The 18325-nt window shown below is 34.5% G+C and overlaps 3 protein-coding genes across 3 annotated transcripts; all 3 read left to right on the top strand.

The window, feature by feature from the left end:
• Positions 1 to 382: 382 nt before the first annotated feature.
• Positions 383 to 3479, top strand: LOC148829132 (sulfotransferase 6B1-like). Its single transcript, XM_088923864.1, has 6 exons — positions 383 to 1128; positions 1249 to 1457; positions 1605 to 1731; positions 2006 to 2100; positions 2454 to 2640; positions 3058 to 3479. Exons 1-6 carry the CDS (start codon positions 990 to 992, stop codon positions 3174 to 3176), a joined length of 876 nt encoding a protein of 291 aa, XP_088779990.1. The 5' UTR covers positions 383 to 989; the 3' UTR covers positions 3177 to 3479.
• Positions 3480 to 5704: 2225 nt separating this feature from the next.
• Positions 5705 to 8801, top strand: LOC148829131 (sulfotransferase 6B1-like). The gene is made up of 6 exons (XM_088923929.1): positions 5705 to 6450; positions 6571 to 6779; positions 6927 to 7053; positions 7328 to 7422; positions 7776 to 7962; positions 8380 to 8801. Exons 1-6 carry the CDS (start codon positions 6312 to 6314, stop codon positions 8496 to 8498), a joined length of 876 nt encoding a protein of 291 aa, XP_088780055.1. The 5' UTR covers positions 5705 to 6311; the 3' UTR covers positions 8499 to 8801.
• A 2226-nt stretch (positions 8802 to 11027) lies between these two features.
• LOC148829130 (sulfotransferase 6B1-like) lies at positions 11028 to 13826 on the top strand. The gene is made up of 6 exons (XM_088923856.1): positions 11028 to 11773; positions 11894 to 12102; positions 12250 to 12376; positions 12651 to 12745; positions 13104 to 13290; positions 13708 to 13826. The coding sequence occupies exons 1-6, from the start codon at positions 11635 to 11637 to the stop codon at positions 13824 to 13826; spliced, it is 876 nt and encodes a 291-aa protein (XP_088779982.1). The 5' UTR covers positions 11028 to 11634.
• Positions 13827 to 18325: the final 4499 nt, after the last annotated feature.

Below are 18325 nucleotides of genomic sequence, written 5' to 3'. Positions count from 1 at the left end.
GTGAATTAAAACATATAAAATAACAACACATAAGCGTTCTGTAAAACCACTCAAACTAAAAATAAAAAATCAACCTCATTCATAATCTTTTTGGGGTTTTCAAAACAAAATCATGATTTATTAAACAATACATTACAGTGTTTGATTTTAATACCCTGTACCACTGATGACATATTTTTGTTATTACATTTTCATTTCAACAACCCTTAAACTGTGAATAAATCATAATACAACAACCTTTAAAATGCAATCACTGATTTAATAAAACAGTTGTTAAAACACATTTGTATGGTTCATACAGTAAATTGTATGATACTGTATAACTCAAAAAATTAAGTGTATACCATTTGTATTATTATGCCAATAAACAAAGCCAAAATCTTGATATTTTCATGATGGTTTTTGGGGTATATATTTTAGGACAATGTGCTCATGGGTTTGAATTTCGGCTGAGAGGAACGTAAGATAAAGAACTTGTCTACTCTTGTAAATCAAAACACACTGAAATCATTTCAATAGAGGCATAGCCATTTTTAACATCTTTTGAAATAACCAAATAAAAGACACAAAATTGCAAAGATGGTCTTAAATGAGATCGGTCACACAATTGTATGTATAGGACACAAGTGATACAGTGTTTTCAATGACTACCCCACAATCCTTTCAAAGTATAACATTTTTGGAGACATTTAGACTTGAAATTTGTACTTTAATGTATTATGCATGTAGAAATCCTACATCTGTACATGAATCCCACAGCGTATTATATTGAAAAGTAAGATAAACTGCTCAGACACAATACGGCAAATTACTCAATTTCCTTCTGCGTCTGACAGTTCTGGATAACTTTCCTTTGCATCACATCATAGCTGTAAGTTCCGTTATGCCAAAGCTATATAAACTGAGAGAGAACCGTCTCTGAATTATCCACCTTGACTACACTACATCTGAAGACTTCGGACTGCTTGTGAGGATATAATCACCTAACGATGCCGGAACAAACAGAGCTTATTCACAGCTTCAAGGGCATTCCCTTCTCAACCACGGTCTCCACAGAGCTGCTCCAAGCCCTGGACACTTTTGAGGCCAGAGAAGACGATGTAGTCTTAGTGTCCTATCCAAAATCAGGTAAGAGCATTCCTCTCCAGAGCATGGGTTTTCTGAAAACCTTCTTTCTGTCTCCCACAGTTATGTGGATTTTTGAAACCTGACAGCTTGATTTCACACATGATCTTTTGGTTCTCCCAGGCACCCATTGGCTGACAGAGATCATGAAGAACCTGTACCACTGCCACAGCGACAACAACGCAACAGGCCAGGTAACCCTGACTTCAGCTCTGGAGTTTGGAGATCTCTCAAAATTCGACGAGCTGAGGAACCTGCCCAGCAAGAGACTCATCCCCACACACCTCAGCCATGACATGATCCCTGTGCAGTTCAAAACGAAGAAATGCAAGGTAGGCACTGGCAACCTCCACTACACTTCTCAACTCTTAAAGAGTAGTTGACAATGACTGGGCGTTTATTAGTCCTATATACGACGTTCCTAGAAGTTGCGATTAAATAATGAAGTATGTCTAAATTTACCTTTTTTTTCTTTACAGATGATTTATGTGATCAGGAATCCCAAAGACACTGCAGTTTCAATGTTTCACTACTACCAGCAAAACCCTCTTCTGCCCAAGATTGAGAAGTGGTCAACCTTTTTGGACATGTTCTTGAAAGGAGAAGGTAAGCATATTGTTTAGCCTTGCTTCGTGTTCGGTACAGATTCATAAACAATAAGATACACGCCACTTTCTTCCAATTATGCTACTACTGCTTCATGATGTTGGAAACAACTTTTCTGCCATTATATCCATTCAAGAACTTTGATTAGAAATAATCCCACTTAGTCACAGTCTGGATACCAAACTACATGGAAACTGGAGTAAAACAATCATGTCTAGCAAACGGCAACATCACATTTCCAATTAGTACTAACATTTCTTTCTTTCTATTACAGTGGTCTATGGATCTTGGATTGATCATGTCCAGAGCTGGGAGAAGAATCAAAATGATGAAAATACACTTTTTCTGTACTACGAGTCCATGAAGAAGGTGAGTTTCTAAAACATATAAAGTAAACATTGATGTCAACATTATTCCATGGAATTGTATTTGAAACCGAGAACAGGAGACACTTCTTTACTCAAAGGGCAGTGGGAGCATGGAACAAGCTACCAAGCCATGTTGTCGAAGCTGATACACTGGCTTCTTCTTTAAAACAGCTGGAGTAGATTCTTGCATCCCTGAACTACTAATAAGGAAGCCAAATGGCCTCTTCTCACTTCTAACAGGGGCTTTTGTTTTTACTCCTAAAAGGTGTAAACAAGTGTAAATGATCATTGTGAATTGTTCACATGATAGTTGTAACTAAATGACTAAATCAACTGTCATTTTGTGTTTCACAGGACCTCCCAAAATACGTCAAGGAGATCAGTTCATTTTTGAACATCAGCGTCTCTGAAGATCAAATCAATGAGATCGTGAAGAAATCCTCCTTCAGCGAAATGAAAGAAAAGGCACAGAAGGAGAAAGTCGACACAAAGCACACAGTTTGCGCACTGACATCTGATAAGAAGCTGATCTTCAGGAAAGGTGAGGCTTTCATTTCAAATGCCAATATTTCAGACAGAACATTGAAAGGCAGAATTGTTGGACATCAAATGGGTACAACCTGCATTTCCAGACTATTTTAGCTATTCAGAGAAAACACAAGGGACACATTAACCTATTCATAATTCATTCTGTTATATGATGCTAATTCGTTACTATTTCAACAGGGTGTAAATGAATCTGCAGGGCAAAGTATTTCTCAAGAGTATTTCCCGTATGAAACGTCATAAGAAAAGATGTTTTTTCATTCATGTAGTAAGAATGTTTCTCAAGACTACCAGAACCACTGAGTAGAAGAGACCAAAGTCTTGCTTTAAAGACATCAGATTGTGTAAATGCAAATCACTTCACTGTCATGAAATTGTGTTTTCTAACTTGCCATTCTCTTTCAATGTGTAGGTGCTGTGGGTGACTGGAAGAATCATTTTACCTCCAAGCAGAACGCCCAGTTTGAAGCACTGTTTAAGGACAAGATCAACTCCAGTGAATTAGCAAGACAAGTTGAATATGAGTGTTAGGAAGGAAGGGATGAAGTATGCTGTGAAATATGATCTCACCCCTTTTGTATTTATTATCACCAGCATATTCTGTCCCTTCATAAAACTGACAGTTACTTTTGGTATGAATAGAATATCTTAAAAAACTAGAAATACATTTTAATTTATTTTCCCATAAAAGTGACTTTTCAACTACTGAACTGCAAATGGTTGTATTACCACATTTGTTGTTCAATGTTCTGTAAAGGAAATATACTGATACTGAAATGAATGTATACAGGATATTTATGTTAATTGTAAATAACATTATTTATTACTATTTTATCATATTTAAAAAGTGTGCATTCTTGTGTGTTTTTGTAAATGTACAGATGATGATTGTATGTGACATTTTGTTAGTTGCATTTAATAAACTATAATTTTGGCTAAGACTCCATGTTTTTCTTCTTGACTCAGATTGAGGTGTAGGAGCTTTACGTCTCCTGGTGTAACCTGTGCTTTTTAAACTTCAGAGTCAGTAGTTTGATCCAATTCTAATATCAATGAAACGAGCCAACAACTATTAAGTTGGGGTGTATTTAATAATTTGGGGATAACTCACTTGGCTGGACAAATGAAATATAATTATTTAAAAGGGAACTCTACATATGACATTTTTGCAGGTGAAAATAATTATAGTTACACAGTATGTACTGTATTATAAATTAATTAAGATTATTAAATGTTACTTAAACAGTACGTAAACAGCCTGTAAAACTACTAAAAGGAAAAAGATCAATACATTTCAAAACCTACAACTTTTTTCTTTTCAAAACAAAATCAGAAGTAATTAAACAATACATTACAGCATTTGACTTAAATTGTCCTAATCAGTAATGAAATATCTTCTTTGATGAATTTCAGTTGAACAACCAAAAACCATTAATAAATAATCATTAAAAACTCTTCACAGTGCTGCAAATCCCCGTTTTAATAAACCAGTCTTTAAGCACTTTTTTTGTTTATACAGTGATAAAGTATAAACTCACAAGGGAAATTAAAAATGTATTAATTCACCAGAAAACAAAACCAAAATATACTGTAGCACATTTCCAAAAGAAAATCCTGAATTCAAAGATTAGTTTTCAGATTCCTTTGGGAAAAATAAGCACATGACGTCATAATGTTTCTATGGGCTCCTGCTTCACTGATTTCCTGACTCGATAATTATTCTTCTACTGATCCCCAAATGTTGTTCATATCCTAACACATGACATTGGACCTGTTTAAATTACAGTTTAACCCAAACTTTTACTGAGTTCTCTGAAAAGTGATTTCTTATCTTTTTTTGCAGATCATGTGGTGAAATGTTTTTCAATGTATTTTTCTTTAATACATCTAATTGAAAAGAATACAGATGTTTTGTTTCATTAATTTGCATTTTCTAGATTAAATGCTTTTGGATCCAGTGCTCATCAGTATGAAATCAAGATGGGTTCAAATGTAAGAAATAGACCTTTTACTGTATACTCTTTTAATTCTAGTGCAATAAAAGAGATTTCAGAAAGACTCATTAATGTTTAGATGCTTTTGGCAAAATGTTGAAAAAAGACACAGAAAGACACCCTAATAGATTAATAGAAACATTGTACACGTTTGTAGTATGTGCAATACAAAATGTGTCTAAAATAAGACGAGTTTCACAACTTTGTACTTTGTAGACGAGTGGTACTTTGTTTAAAAATACTATCTCACAATCCTCTGGTACTACAATGTTACTGGAGATATTTGGGTGGGGAAAAAAATGTTAATGTTTCAGATTTCTTTATCTATTAAAATATCCTAAATAGTTTTATAATTGAAGTCCGAAGAAATGCCTAATCATGGACACAATAATTACACAGTTTCCTTCCCTTTGCGTCTGGATAATTTTCCCTTGTGTGACGACATTTAATCTAAGTTCCCTTATTTTCAATTTAAATGATTAAAATTAGTTTCTTTATTAAATTGATCTGTATTTCAATTCCAATATCAATGAAATGAGCATGTAAAGATAAAAATGTAGTGTACTTCATACTTTAGTGGTAAGTCATCTGGCTGAAGAAATGAAATGTAATCATTTTAAAAGTAACCTCACATTATGACAATTTTAAGCAAATGAAAATGATGACAATTAAATGAATTATAAGTGAATTAAAACATATAAAATAACAACACATAAGCGTTCTGTAAAACCACTCAAACTAAAAATAAAAAATCAACCTCATTCATAATCTTTTTGGGGTTTTCAAAACAAAATCATGATTTATTAAACAATACATTACAGTGTTTGATTTTAATACCCTGTACCACTGATGACATATTTTTGTTATTAAATTTTCATTTCAACAACCCTTAAACTGTGAATAAATCATAATACAACAACCTTTAAAATGCAATCACTGATTTAATAAAACAGTTGTTAAAACACATTTGTATGGTTCATACAGTAAATTGTATGATACTGTATAACTCAAAAAATTAAGTGTATACCATTTGTATTATTATGCCAATAAACAAAGCCAAAATCTTGATATTTTCATGATGGTTTTTGGGGTATATATTTTAGGACAATGTGCTCATGGGTTTGAATTTCGGCTGAGAGGAACGTAAGATAAAGAACTTGTCTACTCTTGTAAATCAAAACACACTGAAATCATTTCAATAGAGGCATAGCCATTTTTAACATCTTTTGAAATAACCAAATAAAAGACACAAAATTGCAAAGATGGTCTTAAATGAGATCGGTCACACAATTGTATGTATAGGACACAAGTGATACAGTGTTTTCAATGACTACCCCACAATCCTTTCAAAGTATAACATTTTTGGAGACATTTAGACTTGAAATTTGTACTTTAATGTATTATGCATGTAGAAATCCTACATCTGTACATGAATCCCACAGCGTATTATATTGAAAAGTAAGATAAACTGCTCAGACACAATACGGCAAATTACTCAATTTCCTTCTGCGTCTGACAGTTCTGGATAACTTTCCTTTGCATCACATCATAGCTGTAAGTTCCGTTATGCCAAAGCTATATAAACTGAGAGAGAACCGTCTCTGAATTATCCACCTTGACTACACTACATCTGAAGACTTCGGACTGCTTGTGAGGATATAATCACCTAACGATGCCGGAACAAACAGAGCTTATTCACAGCTTCAAGGGCATTCCCTTCTCAACCACGGTCTCCACAGAGCTGCTCCAAGCCCTGGACACTTTTGAGGCCAGAGAAGACGATGTAGTCTTAGTGTCCTATCCAAAATCAGGTAAGAGCATTCCTCTCCAGAGCATGGGTTTTCTGAAAACCTTCTTTCTGTCTCCCACAGTTATGTGGATTTTTGAAACCTGACAGCTTGATTTCACACATGATCTTTTGGTTCTCCCAGGCACCCATTGGCTGACAGAGATCATGAAGAACCTGTACCACTGCCACAGCGACAACAACGCAACAGGCCAGGTAACCCTGACTTCAGCTCTGGAGTTTGGAGATCTCTCAAAATTCGACGAGCTGAGGAACCTGCCCAGCAAGAGACTCATCCCCACACACCTCAGCCATGACATGATCCCTGTGCAGTTCAAAACGAAGAAATGCAAGGTAGGCACTGGCAACCTCCACTACACTTCTCAACTCTTAAAGAGTAGTTGACAATGACTGGGCGTTTATTAGTCCTATATACGACGTTCCTAGAAGTTGCGATTAAATAATGAATTATGTCTAAATTTACCTTTTTTTTCTTTACAGATGATTTATGTGATCAGGAATCCCAAAGACACTGCAGTTTCAATGTTTCACTACTACCAGCAAAACCCTCTTCTGCCCAAGATTGAGAAGTGGTCAACCTTTTTGGACATGTTCTTGAAAGGAGAAGGTAAGCATATTGTTTAGCCTTGCTTCGTGTTCGGTACAGATTCATAAACAATAAGATACACGCCACTTTCTTCCAATTATGCTACTACTGCTTCATGATGTTGGAAACAACTTTTCTGCCATTATATCCATTCAAGAACTTTGATTAGAAATAATCCCACTTAGTCACAGTCTGGATACCAAACTACATGGAAACTGGAGTAAAACAATCATGTCTAGCAAACGGCAACATCACATTTCCAATTAGTACTAACATTTCTTTCTTTCTATTACAGTGGTCTATGGATCTTGGATTGATCATGTCCAGAGCTGGGAGAAGAATCAAAATGATGAAAATACACTTTTTCTGTACTACGAGTCCATGAAGAAGGTGAGTTTCTAAAACATATAAAGTAAACATTGATGTCAACATTATTCCATGGAATTGTATTTGAAACCGAGAACAGGAGACACTTCTTTACTCAAAGGGCAGTGGGAGCATGGAACAAGCTACCAAGCCATGTTGTCGAAGCTGATACACTGGCTTCTTCTTTAAAACAGCTGGAGTAGATTCTTGCATCCCTGAACTACTAATAAGGAAGCCAAATGGCCTCTTCTCACTTCTAACAGGGGCTTTTGTTTTTACTCCTAAAAGGTGTAAACAAGTGTAAATGATCATTGTGAATTGTTCACATGATAGTTGTAACTAAATGACTAAATCAACTGTCATTTTGTGTTTCACAGGACCTCCCAAAATACGTCAAGGAGATCAGTTCATTTTTGAACATCAGCGTCTCTGAAGATCAAATCAATGAGATCGTGAAGAAATCCTCCTTCAGCGAAATGAAAGAAAAGGCACAGAAGGAGAAAGTCGACACAAAGCACACAGTTTGCGCACTGACATCTGATAAGAAGCTGATCTTCAGGAAAGGTGAGGCTTTCATTTCAAATGCCAATATTTCAGACAGAACATTGAAAGGCAGAATTGTTGGACATCAAATGGGTACAACCTGCATTTCCAGACTATTTTAGCTATTCAGAGAAAACACAAGGGACACATTAACCTATTCATAATTCATTCTGTTATATGATGCTAATTCGTTACTATTTCAACAGGGTGTAAATGAATCTGCAGGGCAAAGTATTTCTCAAGAGTATTTCCCGTATGAAACGTCATAAGAAAAGATGTTTTTTCATTCATGTAGTAAGAATGTTTCTCAAGACTACCAGAACCACTGAGTAGAAGAGACCAAAGTCTTGCTTTAAAGACATCAGATTGTGTAAATGCAAATCACTTCACTGTCATGAAATTGTGTTTTCTAACTTGCCATTCTCTTTCAATGTGTAGGTGCTGTGGGTGACTGGAAGAATCATTTTACCTCCAAGCAGAACGCCCAGTTTGAAGCACTGTTTAAGGACAAGATCAACTCCAGTGAATTAGCAAGACAAGTTGAATATGAGTGTTAGGAAGGAAGGGATGAAGTATGCTGTGAAATATGATCTCACCCCTTTTGTATTTATTATCACCAGCATATTCTGTCCCTTCATAAAACTGACAGTTACTTTTGGTATGAATAGAATATCTTAAAAAACTAGAAATACATTTTAATTTATTTTCCCATAAAAGTGACTTTTCAACTACTGAACTGCAAATGGTTGTATTACCACATTTGTTGTTCAATGTTCTGTAAAGGAAATATACTGATACTGAAATGAATGTATACAGGATATTTATGTTAATTGTAAATAACATTATTTATTACTATTTTATCATATTTAAAAAGTGTGCATTCTTGTGTGTTTTTGTAAATGTACAGATGATGATTGTATGTGACATTTTGTTAGTTGCATTTAATAAACTATAATTTTGGCTAAGACTCCATGTTTTTCTTCTTGACTCAGATTGAGGTGTAGGAGCTTTACGTCTCCTGGTGTAACCTGTGCTTTTTAAACTTCAGAGTCAGTAGTTTGATCCAATTCTAATATCAATGAAACGAGCCAACAACTATTAAGTTGGGGTGTATTTAATAATTTGGGGATAACTCACTTGGCTGGACAAATGAAATATAATTATTTAAAAGGGAACTCTACATATGACATTTTTGCAGGTGAAAATAATTATAGTTACACAGTATGTACTGTATTATAAATTAATTAAGATTATTAAATGTTACTTAAACAGTACGTAAACAGCCTGTAAAACTACTAAAAGGAAAAAGATCAATACATTTCAAAACCTACAACTTTTTTCTTTTCAAAACAAAATCAGAAGTAATTAAACAATACATTACAGCATTTGACTTAAATTGTCCTAATCAGTAATGAAATATCTTCTTTGATGAATTTCAGTTGAACAACCAGAAACCATTAATAAATAATCATTAAAAACTCTTCACAGTGCTGCAAATCCCCGTTTTAATAAACCAGTCTTTAAGCACTTTTTTTGTTTATACAGTGATAAAGTATAAACTCACAAGGGAAATTAAAAATGTATTAATTCACCAGAAAACAAAACCAAAATATACTGTAGCACATTTCCAAAAGAAAATCCTGAATTCAAAGATTAGTTTTCAGATTCCTTTGGGAAAAATAAGCACATGACGTCATAATGTTTCTATGGGCTCCTGCTTCACTGATTTCCTGACTCGATAATTATTCTTCTACTGATCCCCAAATGTTGTTCATATCCTAACACATGACATTGGACCTGTTTAAATTACAGTTTAACCCAAACTTTTACTGAGTTCTCTGAAAAGTGATTTCTAATCTTTTTTTGCAGATCATGTGGTGAAATGTTTTTCAATGTATTTTTCTTTAATACATCTAATTGAAAAGAATACAGATGTTTTGTTTCATTAATTTGCATTTTCTAGATTAAATGCTTTTGGATCCAGTGCTCATCAGTATGAAATCAAGATGGGTTCAAATGTAAGAAATAGACCTTTTACTGTATACTCTTTTAATTCTAGTGCAATAAAAGAGATTTCAGAAAGACTCATTAATGTTTAGATGCTTTTGGCAAAATGTTGAAAAAAGACACAGAAAGACACCCTAATAGATTAATAGAAACATTGTACACGTTTGTAGTATGTGCAATACAAAATGTGTCTAAAATAAGACGAGTTTCACAACTTTGTACTTTGTAGACGAGTGGTACTTTGTTTAAAAATACTATCTCACAATCCTCTGGTACTACAATGTTACTGGAGATATTTGGGTGGGGAAAAAAAATGTTAATGTTTCAGATTTCTTTATCTATTAAAATATCCTAAATAGTTTTATAATTGAAGTCCGAAGAAATGCCTAATCATGGACACAATAATTACACAGTTTCCTTCCCTTTGCGTCTGGATAATTTTCCCTTGTGTGACGACATTTAATCTAAGTTCCCTTATTTTCAATTTAAATGATTAAAATTAGTTTCTTTATTAAATTGATCTGTATTTCAATTCCAATATCAATGAAATGAGCATGTAAAGATAAAAATGTAGTGTACTTCATACTTTAGTGGTAAGTCATCTGGCTGAAGAAATGAAATGTAATCATTTTAAAAGTAACCTCACATTATGACAATTTTAAGCAAATGAAAATGATGACAATTAAATGAATTATAAGTGAATTAAAACATATAAAATAACAACACATAAGCGTTCTGTAAAACCACTCAAACTAAAAATAAAAAATCAACCTCATTCATAATCTTTTTGGGGTTTTCAAAACAAAATCATGATTTATTAAACAATACATTACAGTGTTTGATTTTAATACCCTGTACCACTGATGACATATTTTTGTTATTAAATTTTCATTTCAACAACCCTTAAACTGTGAATAAATCATAATACAACAACCTTTAAAATGCAATCACTGATTTAATAAAACAGTTGTTAAAACACATTTGTATGGTTCATACAGTAAATTGTATGATACTGTATAACTCAAAAAATTAAGTGTATACCATTTGTATTATTATGCCAATAAACAAAGCCAAAATCTTGATATTTTCATGATGGTTTTTGGGGTATATATTTTAGGACAATGTGCTCATGGGTTTGAATTTCGGCTGAGAGGAACGTAAGATAAAGAACTTGTCTACTCTTGTAAATCAAAACACACTGAAATCATTTCAATAGAGGCATAGCCATTTTTAACATCTTTTGAAATAACCAAATAAAAGACACAAAATTGCAAAGATGGTCTTAAATGAGATCGGTCACACAATTGTATGTATAGGACACAAGTGATACAGTGTTTTCAATGACTACCCCACAATCCTTTCAAAGTATAACATTTTTGGAGACATTTAGACTTGAAATTTGTACTTTAATGTATTATGCATGTAGAAATCCTACATCTGTACATGAATCCCACAGCGTATTATATTGAAAAGTAAGATAAACTGCTCAGACACAATACGGCAAATTACTCAATTTCCTTCTGCGTCTGACAGTTCTGGATAACTTTCCTTTGCATCACATCATAGCTGTAAGTTCCGTTATGCCAAAGCTATATAAACTGAGAGAGAACCGTCTCTGAATTATCCACCTTGACTACACTACATCTGAAGACTTCGGACTGCTTGTGAGGATATAATCACCTAACGATGCCAGAACAAACAGAGCTTATTCACAGCTTCAAGGGCATTCCCTTCTCAACCACGGTCTCCACAGAGCTGCTCCAAGCCCTGGACACTTTTGAGGCCAGAGAAGACGATGTAGTCTTAGTGTCCTATCCAAAATCAGGTAAGAGCATTCCTCTCCAGAGCATGGGTTTTCTGAAAACCTTCTTTCTGTCTCCCACAGTTATGTGGATTTTTGAAACCTGACAGCTTGATTTCACACATGATCTTTTGGTTCTCCCAGGCACCCATTGGCTGACAGAGATCATGAAGAACCTGTACCACTGCCACAGCGACAACAACGCAACAGGCCAGGTAACCCTGACTTCAGCTCTGGAGTTTGGAGATCTCTCAAAATTCGACGAGCTGAGGAACCTGCCCAGCAAGAGACTCATCCCCACACACCTCAGCCATGACATGATCCCTGTGCAGTTCAAAACGAAGAAATGCAAGGTAGGCACTGGCAACCTCCACTACACTTCTCAACTCTTAAAGAGTAGTTGACAATGACTGGGCGTTTATTAGTCCTATATACGACGTTCCTAGAAGTTGCGATTAAATAATGAAGTATGTCTAAATTTACCTTTTTTTTCTTTACAGATGATTTATGTGATCAGGAATCCCAAAGACACTGCAGTTTCAATGTTTCACTACTACCAGCAAAACCCTCTTCTGCCCAAGATTGAGAAGTGGTCAACCTTTTTGGACATGTTCTTGAAAGGAGAAGGTAAGCATATTGTTCAGCCTTGCTTCGTGTTCGGTACAGATTCATAAACAATAAGATACACGCCACTTTCTTCCAATTATGCTACTACTGCTTCATGATGTTGGAAACAACTTTTCTGCCATTATATCCATTCAAGAACTTTGATTAGAAATAATCCCACTTAGTCACAGTCTGGATACCAAACTACATGGAAACTGGAGTAAAACAATCATGTCTAGCAAACGGCAACATCACATTTCCAATTAGGACTAACATTTCTTTCTTTCTATTGCAGTGGTCTACGGATCTTGGATTGATCATGTCCAGAGCTGGGAGAAGACTCAACATGATGAAAATACACTTTTTCTGTACTACGAGTCCATGAAGAAGGTGAGTTTCTAAAACATATAAAGTAAACATAGATGTCAACATTATTACATGGAATTGTATTTGAAACCGAGAAAAGGAGACACTTCTTTACTCAAAGGGCAGTGGGAGCATGGAACAAGCTGCCAAGCCATGTTGTCGAAGCTGATACACTGGCTTCTTCTTTAAAACAGCTGGAGTAGATTCTTGCATCCCTGAACTACCAACTAATAAGGAAGCCAAATGGCCTCTTCTCACTTCTAACCTGGGCTTTTGTTTTTACTCCTAAAAGGTGTTAACAAGTGTAAATGATAATTGTGAATTGTTCACGTGATAGTCGTAACTAAATCACTAAGTAAAGTGTCTGTCATGTGTTTCACAGGACCTCCCAAAATACGTCAAGGAGATCAGTTCATTTTTGAACATCAGCGTCTCCGAAGATCAAATCAATGAGATCGTGAAGAAATCCTCCTTCAGCGAAATGAAAGAAAAGGCACAGAAGGAGAAAGTCGACACAAAGCACACAGTTTGCGCACTGACATCTGATAAGAAGCTGATCTTCAGGAAAGGTGAGGCTTTCATTTCAAATGCCAATATTTCAGACAGAACATTGAAAGGCAGAATTGTTGGGCATCAAATGGGTACAACCTGCATTTCCAGACTATTTTAGCTATTCAGAGAAAACACAAGGGACACATTAACCTATTCATAATTCATTCTGTTATATGATGCTAATTCGTTACTATTTCAACAGGGTGTAAATGAATCTGCAGGGCAAAGTATTTCTCAAGAGTATTTCCCGTATGAAACGTCATAAGAAAAGATGTTTTTTCATTCATGTAGTAAGAATGTTTCTCAAGACTACCAGAACCACTGAGTAGAAGAGACCAAAGTCTTGCTTTAAAGACATCAGATTGTGTAAATGCAAATCACTTCACTGTCATCAAATTGTGTTTTCTAACTTGCCATTCTCTTTCAATGTGTAGGTGCTGTGGGTGACTGGAAGAATCATTTTACCTCCAAGCAGAACGCCCAGTTTGAAGCACTGTTTAAGGACAAGATCAACTCCAGTGAATTAGCAAGACGAGTTGAATATGAGTGTTAGCAAGGAAGGGATGAAGTATGCTGTGAAATACGATTTCATCCTTTTGTATTTATTATCACCAGCATATTCTGTCCCTTCATAAAACTGACAGTTACAAAAAATTACCATATTTTTGTTCAAAGTTCTGTAAAGCAAATACACTGGTACTGAAATGAAATTATATATTTATGTAAGTTATAACTATTTATTAATATTTTATCATATTTAAAACCTGTGCATTCTTGTGTGTTCTTATAAATGTACCAATGATGATTATACATGACATTTTGTTAGCTGAAATTAATAAATTATCATTTTGGCTAAGACTCCATGTTTTTCTTCTTGACTCAGACTCAGGTATAGCAGCTTTTGTGTCTTTTGTGGTGCACTTGTAGAACCTGTGCTTTGTCAACTTCAGAGTCAGTAGTTTGATCAAATTCTAACATCAATTAAAGGAGCCAACAAGTATAGAGTTGTAGTGTATTTAACACCTTGCAGAAAACCTGCCTGGCTGAAGAAATTAAATGTAATTGTTTGCAAAGGAACTTCTAAGTTTACTTTTTTTGCAGATGAACATGATTACAGTTAGCTTAAATTTTACTTAAGAAGTACTTCATCACTCTGGAAAAGGACTGAAAATCATATTTCTGTCAAGATGAAATAGTGTTGGATCCAGTGTTCATGCATATGAAATCAAGATTAGTTCAAATGTAAGAAATACACCTTATACTGTATACTCTTTTAATTCAAATGCAGTAAAAGAGATTTCAGAGAGTCACCATAATGTTCAGATGACACAGAGAGACTAATATATTAATCGAAACATTCTGTATACTTCTTTAGTATGTGCAAAAATATTTGGCTTAATTGATATGGGTATCACTACTTTGTACATTGTAGCCAGGTGATGCTTTGCTTTAAATTACTATATCGCAATCCACTGGCAGTATAATGTTACTGGAGATATTTGGGTGGGAAAATTACAATTTAATGTTTCAGATTAATTTACCTTTTTAAATGTCCTAAATAGTATTATAGAGGAAGTAGAAAACAAAACCAAGCTATTGAACATTTTCAAAATGTAATCCTAAATTAAAGATTAGTTTTCAGATTCCTTTTGGAAAAATAAGCACATGAAATATAAATGTTTCTTTAGCCTCCTTCTTTGCTGATTTCCTTACTCTATAATTATTTTTTTTCCCACCCAAATATTTTTCAACTGATCCCGAAACTTTTTTCATATCCTCAGACAAGACATTGAACCTGTTTAAGCTACTGTATAACCCCAACTTATTTTTGTGTTGTCTGAAAAGTGATTCGTAGTCGTCGTTTTGGAAGATTCTACGAAGAAATGTGTTTTGTTTTATGAATCTTTAATGCTACTGCTTCATTAACTTGGAACTGTTCTTTTCTCGTGATGTTTGTTATTTTGGACCCAGTGCTCGTGGGAATGAAATCAAGGTGAACTCAAATGTAAGAAATAGATCTTATACTGAATACTGTCTTAATTCAAATGCAATAAAAGACATTTCATGGAGTCATCATAATGTTTAAAAGCCTCTGTGAAAAAAAACACAGAAAGACAAATAAATTGATAAAAACATACTGTATACAGTACTTCTATGGTAAGTGCAAAAAATATGACTTCAATCAGATGAGTTTCACAACTTCGTACATCGTAGATGTGAAACTGTTTCAAATTACTATATCACAATCCTCTGGTGCTACACTGTTACTGGAGATACTGTATTTGGGAGGGGGGGGGATTATAATTTAATGTTTCAGATTTATTTATCTATTTAAATACCCTAGTCCTTTTAGGAAGTCTGAAACAATGCCTAATCATGTACACAATAATTACACAATTTCCTTTCTTTTGCGTCAGGATAATTTTCCCTTGCATGAGAACATTTACCCTAAGTTCCATTATTTTCAATTTCAATTTCTGAAATTATTTCCTATATTTTTATTTAAATTCCAATAACGATGAAATGAGTCAACAAATATAAAGATGTTGTGTATTGCATACTTTGCCGATAACTCATCTGGTTAAAGAAATGTAATGTAATCATTTTAAAAGTCACCTAAAATTATAAAAAGTTTAAGCAAATGATGACAATTAAATTAATTCTAATTGAATTAAAACATTAACAGCAAGTGATCTATCTGTAAAACTATTCACACTACAAATCAATGTCATTCAAAACCTTTTCTGGGTTATCAAAACCAAATCATGACTCATTAAAGAATACATTACAGTGTTTGATTTTAATACCCTGTATTGATGGTAGAGATGAAATATTTTGCTTTTAATATGTTCACTTAAACAATCCAAAAACTGTCAATAAATCATAATACAACAATCTTCAAAATGCAATCCCTCTTTTAATAACAGAGTCTAGAAACAGTAAACGACGCCAAAATCTTTATGTTTTCAAAATACAAGGCTGAATTAAACCTGACTTCAGATTCCTTTTGATAAAATGAGCACAGATGAGTGCAAATATGATTCTACTCTATTGCCCTCTCATTAACCTTCCACTGATCCCTGTCTATTGGTCATTTCACATGGCTCTGAAAGAGTCCTACATTTCATTCTTTTAGTTGTTGAAAAGGCGAAATGAATTATTATTTCCACATTGAACTGAGATAAGGATTTCTGTTCTAGTACTCTTTAACATTAATATCTAAAAAAAAATATTTTATTTTTTTTTAGATATTAATATTAAAGAGTACTAGAACAGAAATCCTATTTAAAAAAACATATTTGGTTTTTTTTCTTTGATTAGTTATTTTTTCTTGATGTTTCATGGGGTGAAATGCTTTAGAACCATGTGCTCATGGGTTTCAATATCAGCTGTAAGATACTGACCATCTCTACTCTTTTAAATCACACACACTGAAGTCATTTCTCATGGGCGTAGTAATTTTAAGAAGTCTTGAAATAAGGGGGTAAAAGACATAGAAAAATAAATACATTGATAAAAACATAAGCAGACAGCACAAATTGTCTTAAATGAGATCAGTGTCACAATTGTATGTATAGTAGACAGGTGATACATTGTTTTCAATGACTCCCTCACAATCCTTTCTTAGTATAACATTTCTGGAGAAATTTAGATTTGAAATTTGTAATTTAATGTCTTATGCATGTAGTATTACTTGATCTGTAGAAAACTCCTACGCAGGTTATATTGAAAGATAAACTGCTCAGTCATATACACAATATGGCAAATTACTCAATTTCCTTCTGTGTCTGAAAGGTCTGGACAATCTTCCTTTGCATCACATCATTACTGTAAATTCCGTTAAGCCAAGGCTATATAATCTGAGAAAGGGCCGTGTTTTTGTTCTTTCATTACAGCTTTAACGCCGACGATAATTCTCAAAGATATTACATTTTGTTGGTGAAAGTTGGGGGCCATTTCGTTTTAGGCATAATCTTCAATGCCATTTTAATTCCTCATTAACTATTATGGCCAGAAAAAAAAGATTGACTTTGGTTTCCACCCATCCCAACAGTCCAAAGCAGCCTTCTAGAACTTTCAGCTTTGATGTCTTGAAGAATTTTCAGCCTTCTCACATCTCGTCACAATTGCTTTTATGAGTTATTGCCACCGTTAAAAATAACATTTCTGTCAATCCTCCCATGATGAGATTGCATCCTTTGCCGAGATGTGGTTGCAATTTTTTTTTGCCACTTGAGTGCCTGTGCTGTTAAAATACCCCCAATCTCATGCCTGAACAACATTTATTGTACGGATACAGTAGGTACAGATTTTTTTCTTCAATCCTACTGGAGATGTGTGAGAAAAACCGCATCTGTTCAGATTTTTTTGAATCTTTGAATTGGTTTATTTCACAAGTGTTCTTTTAAAAGTGTTACACAGTGAAGGCTTCACAATGGCAAATCTTTTTTTGTGTTTGCACAATGTTAATACTTGATGCATTTATATTTTGTTTTGAACATCCACCCATTTTCTAACCGTGTTATCCAATTCAGGGTCACGGGGGAGCCAGAGCCTATCTCAGCAAGCAAGGGGCACATGGCAGGTTACACCCTGGACAGGACGCCAGTCCATCACAGAGCACTCACAGACACAGACACACGCTCTCACACCAGGGCCAGTTTTCCCAGAAGCCAGTTAACCCACCCGTACATCTTTGGACTGTAAGAGGAAACCGGAGCACCTGGAAGACACACAAACACAGAGAGAACATGCAAACTCCACACAGAGTGCACCCCAGGAATTCAACCCAGGGCACCAGTAATGCAAGGCAGCAATGTCAACGCCACCGTGTTGAAAATTTACATCTCAATTATACCTTTGGGTGTGAATGTTGGTACTCCACATTTAATAGAATTAGTTTTCATCCATATGTCTTCCAGAGATTTTAAAAACAAGTGCCTTCTTTATCCTCAGTATCCTGTTTTACCTGCTTCTGATGTTCCGCCCTTACGTTTTGCGGAAATGTACTTTAAGACAGTGGCCATTTTAATTTACAGAATGTGTCGATGT

The sequence above is a fragment of the Atractosteus spatula genome, chromosome 8, assembly GCF_055471065.1.
Source record: "Atractosteus spatula isolate fAtrSpa1 chromosome 8, fAtrSpa1.hap1, whole genome shotgun sequence".
NCBI lineage: Eukaryota > Metazoa > Chordata > Actinopteri > Semionotiformes > Lepisosteidae > Atractosteus > Atractosteus spatula.
The sequence above is the reverse complement of the archived record's forward strand: the minus strand, read 5'-3'. Positions and strand labels throughout refer to the sequence as shown.

Excerpts from the sequence above, each read along its gene's own strand:
- LOC148829132 (XM_088923864.1), top strand. The coding sequence starts at position 990 with ATGCCGGAACAAACAGAGCTTATTCACAGCTTCAAGGGCATTCCCTTC. Across the intron at positions 1,732-2,005 it reads CATGTTCTTGAAAGGAGAAG|TGGTCTATGGATCTTGGATT; the intron begins GTAAGCATATTG and ends TTTCTATTACAG. Across the intron at positions 2,101-2,453 it reads ACTACGAGTCCATGAAGAAG|GACCTCCCAAAATACGTCAA; the intron begins GTGAGTTTCTAA and ends TGTGTTTCACAG.
- LOC148829131 (XM_088923929.1), top strand. The coding sequence starts at position 6,312 with ATGCCGGAACAAACAGAGCTTATTCACAGCTTCAAGGGCATTCCCTTC. Across the intron at positions 6,451-6,570 it reads AGTGTCCTATCCAAAATCAG|GCACCCATTGGCTGACAGAG; the intron begins GTAAGAGCATTC and ends TGGTTCTCCCAG. Across the intron at positions 6,780-6,926 it reads TCAAAACGAAGAAATGCAAG|ATGATTTATGTGATCAGGAA; the intron begins GTAGGCACTGGC and ends TTTTCTTTACAG.
- LOC148829130 (XM_088923856.1), top strand. The coding sequence starts at position 11,635 with ATGCCAGAACAAACAGAGCTTATTCACAGCTTCAAGGGCATTCCCTTC. Across the intron at positions 12,103-12,249 it reads TCAAAACGAAGAAATGCAAG|ATGATTTATGTGATCAGGAA; the intron begins GTAGGCACTGGC and ends TTTTCTTTACAG. Across the intron at positions 12,746-13,103 it reads ACTACGAGTCCATGAAGAAG|GACCTCCCAAAATACGTCAA; the intron begins GTGAGTTTCTAA and ends TGTGTTTCACAG.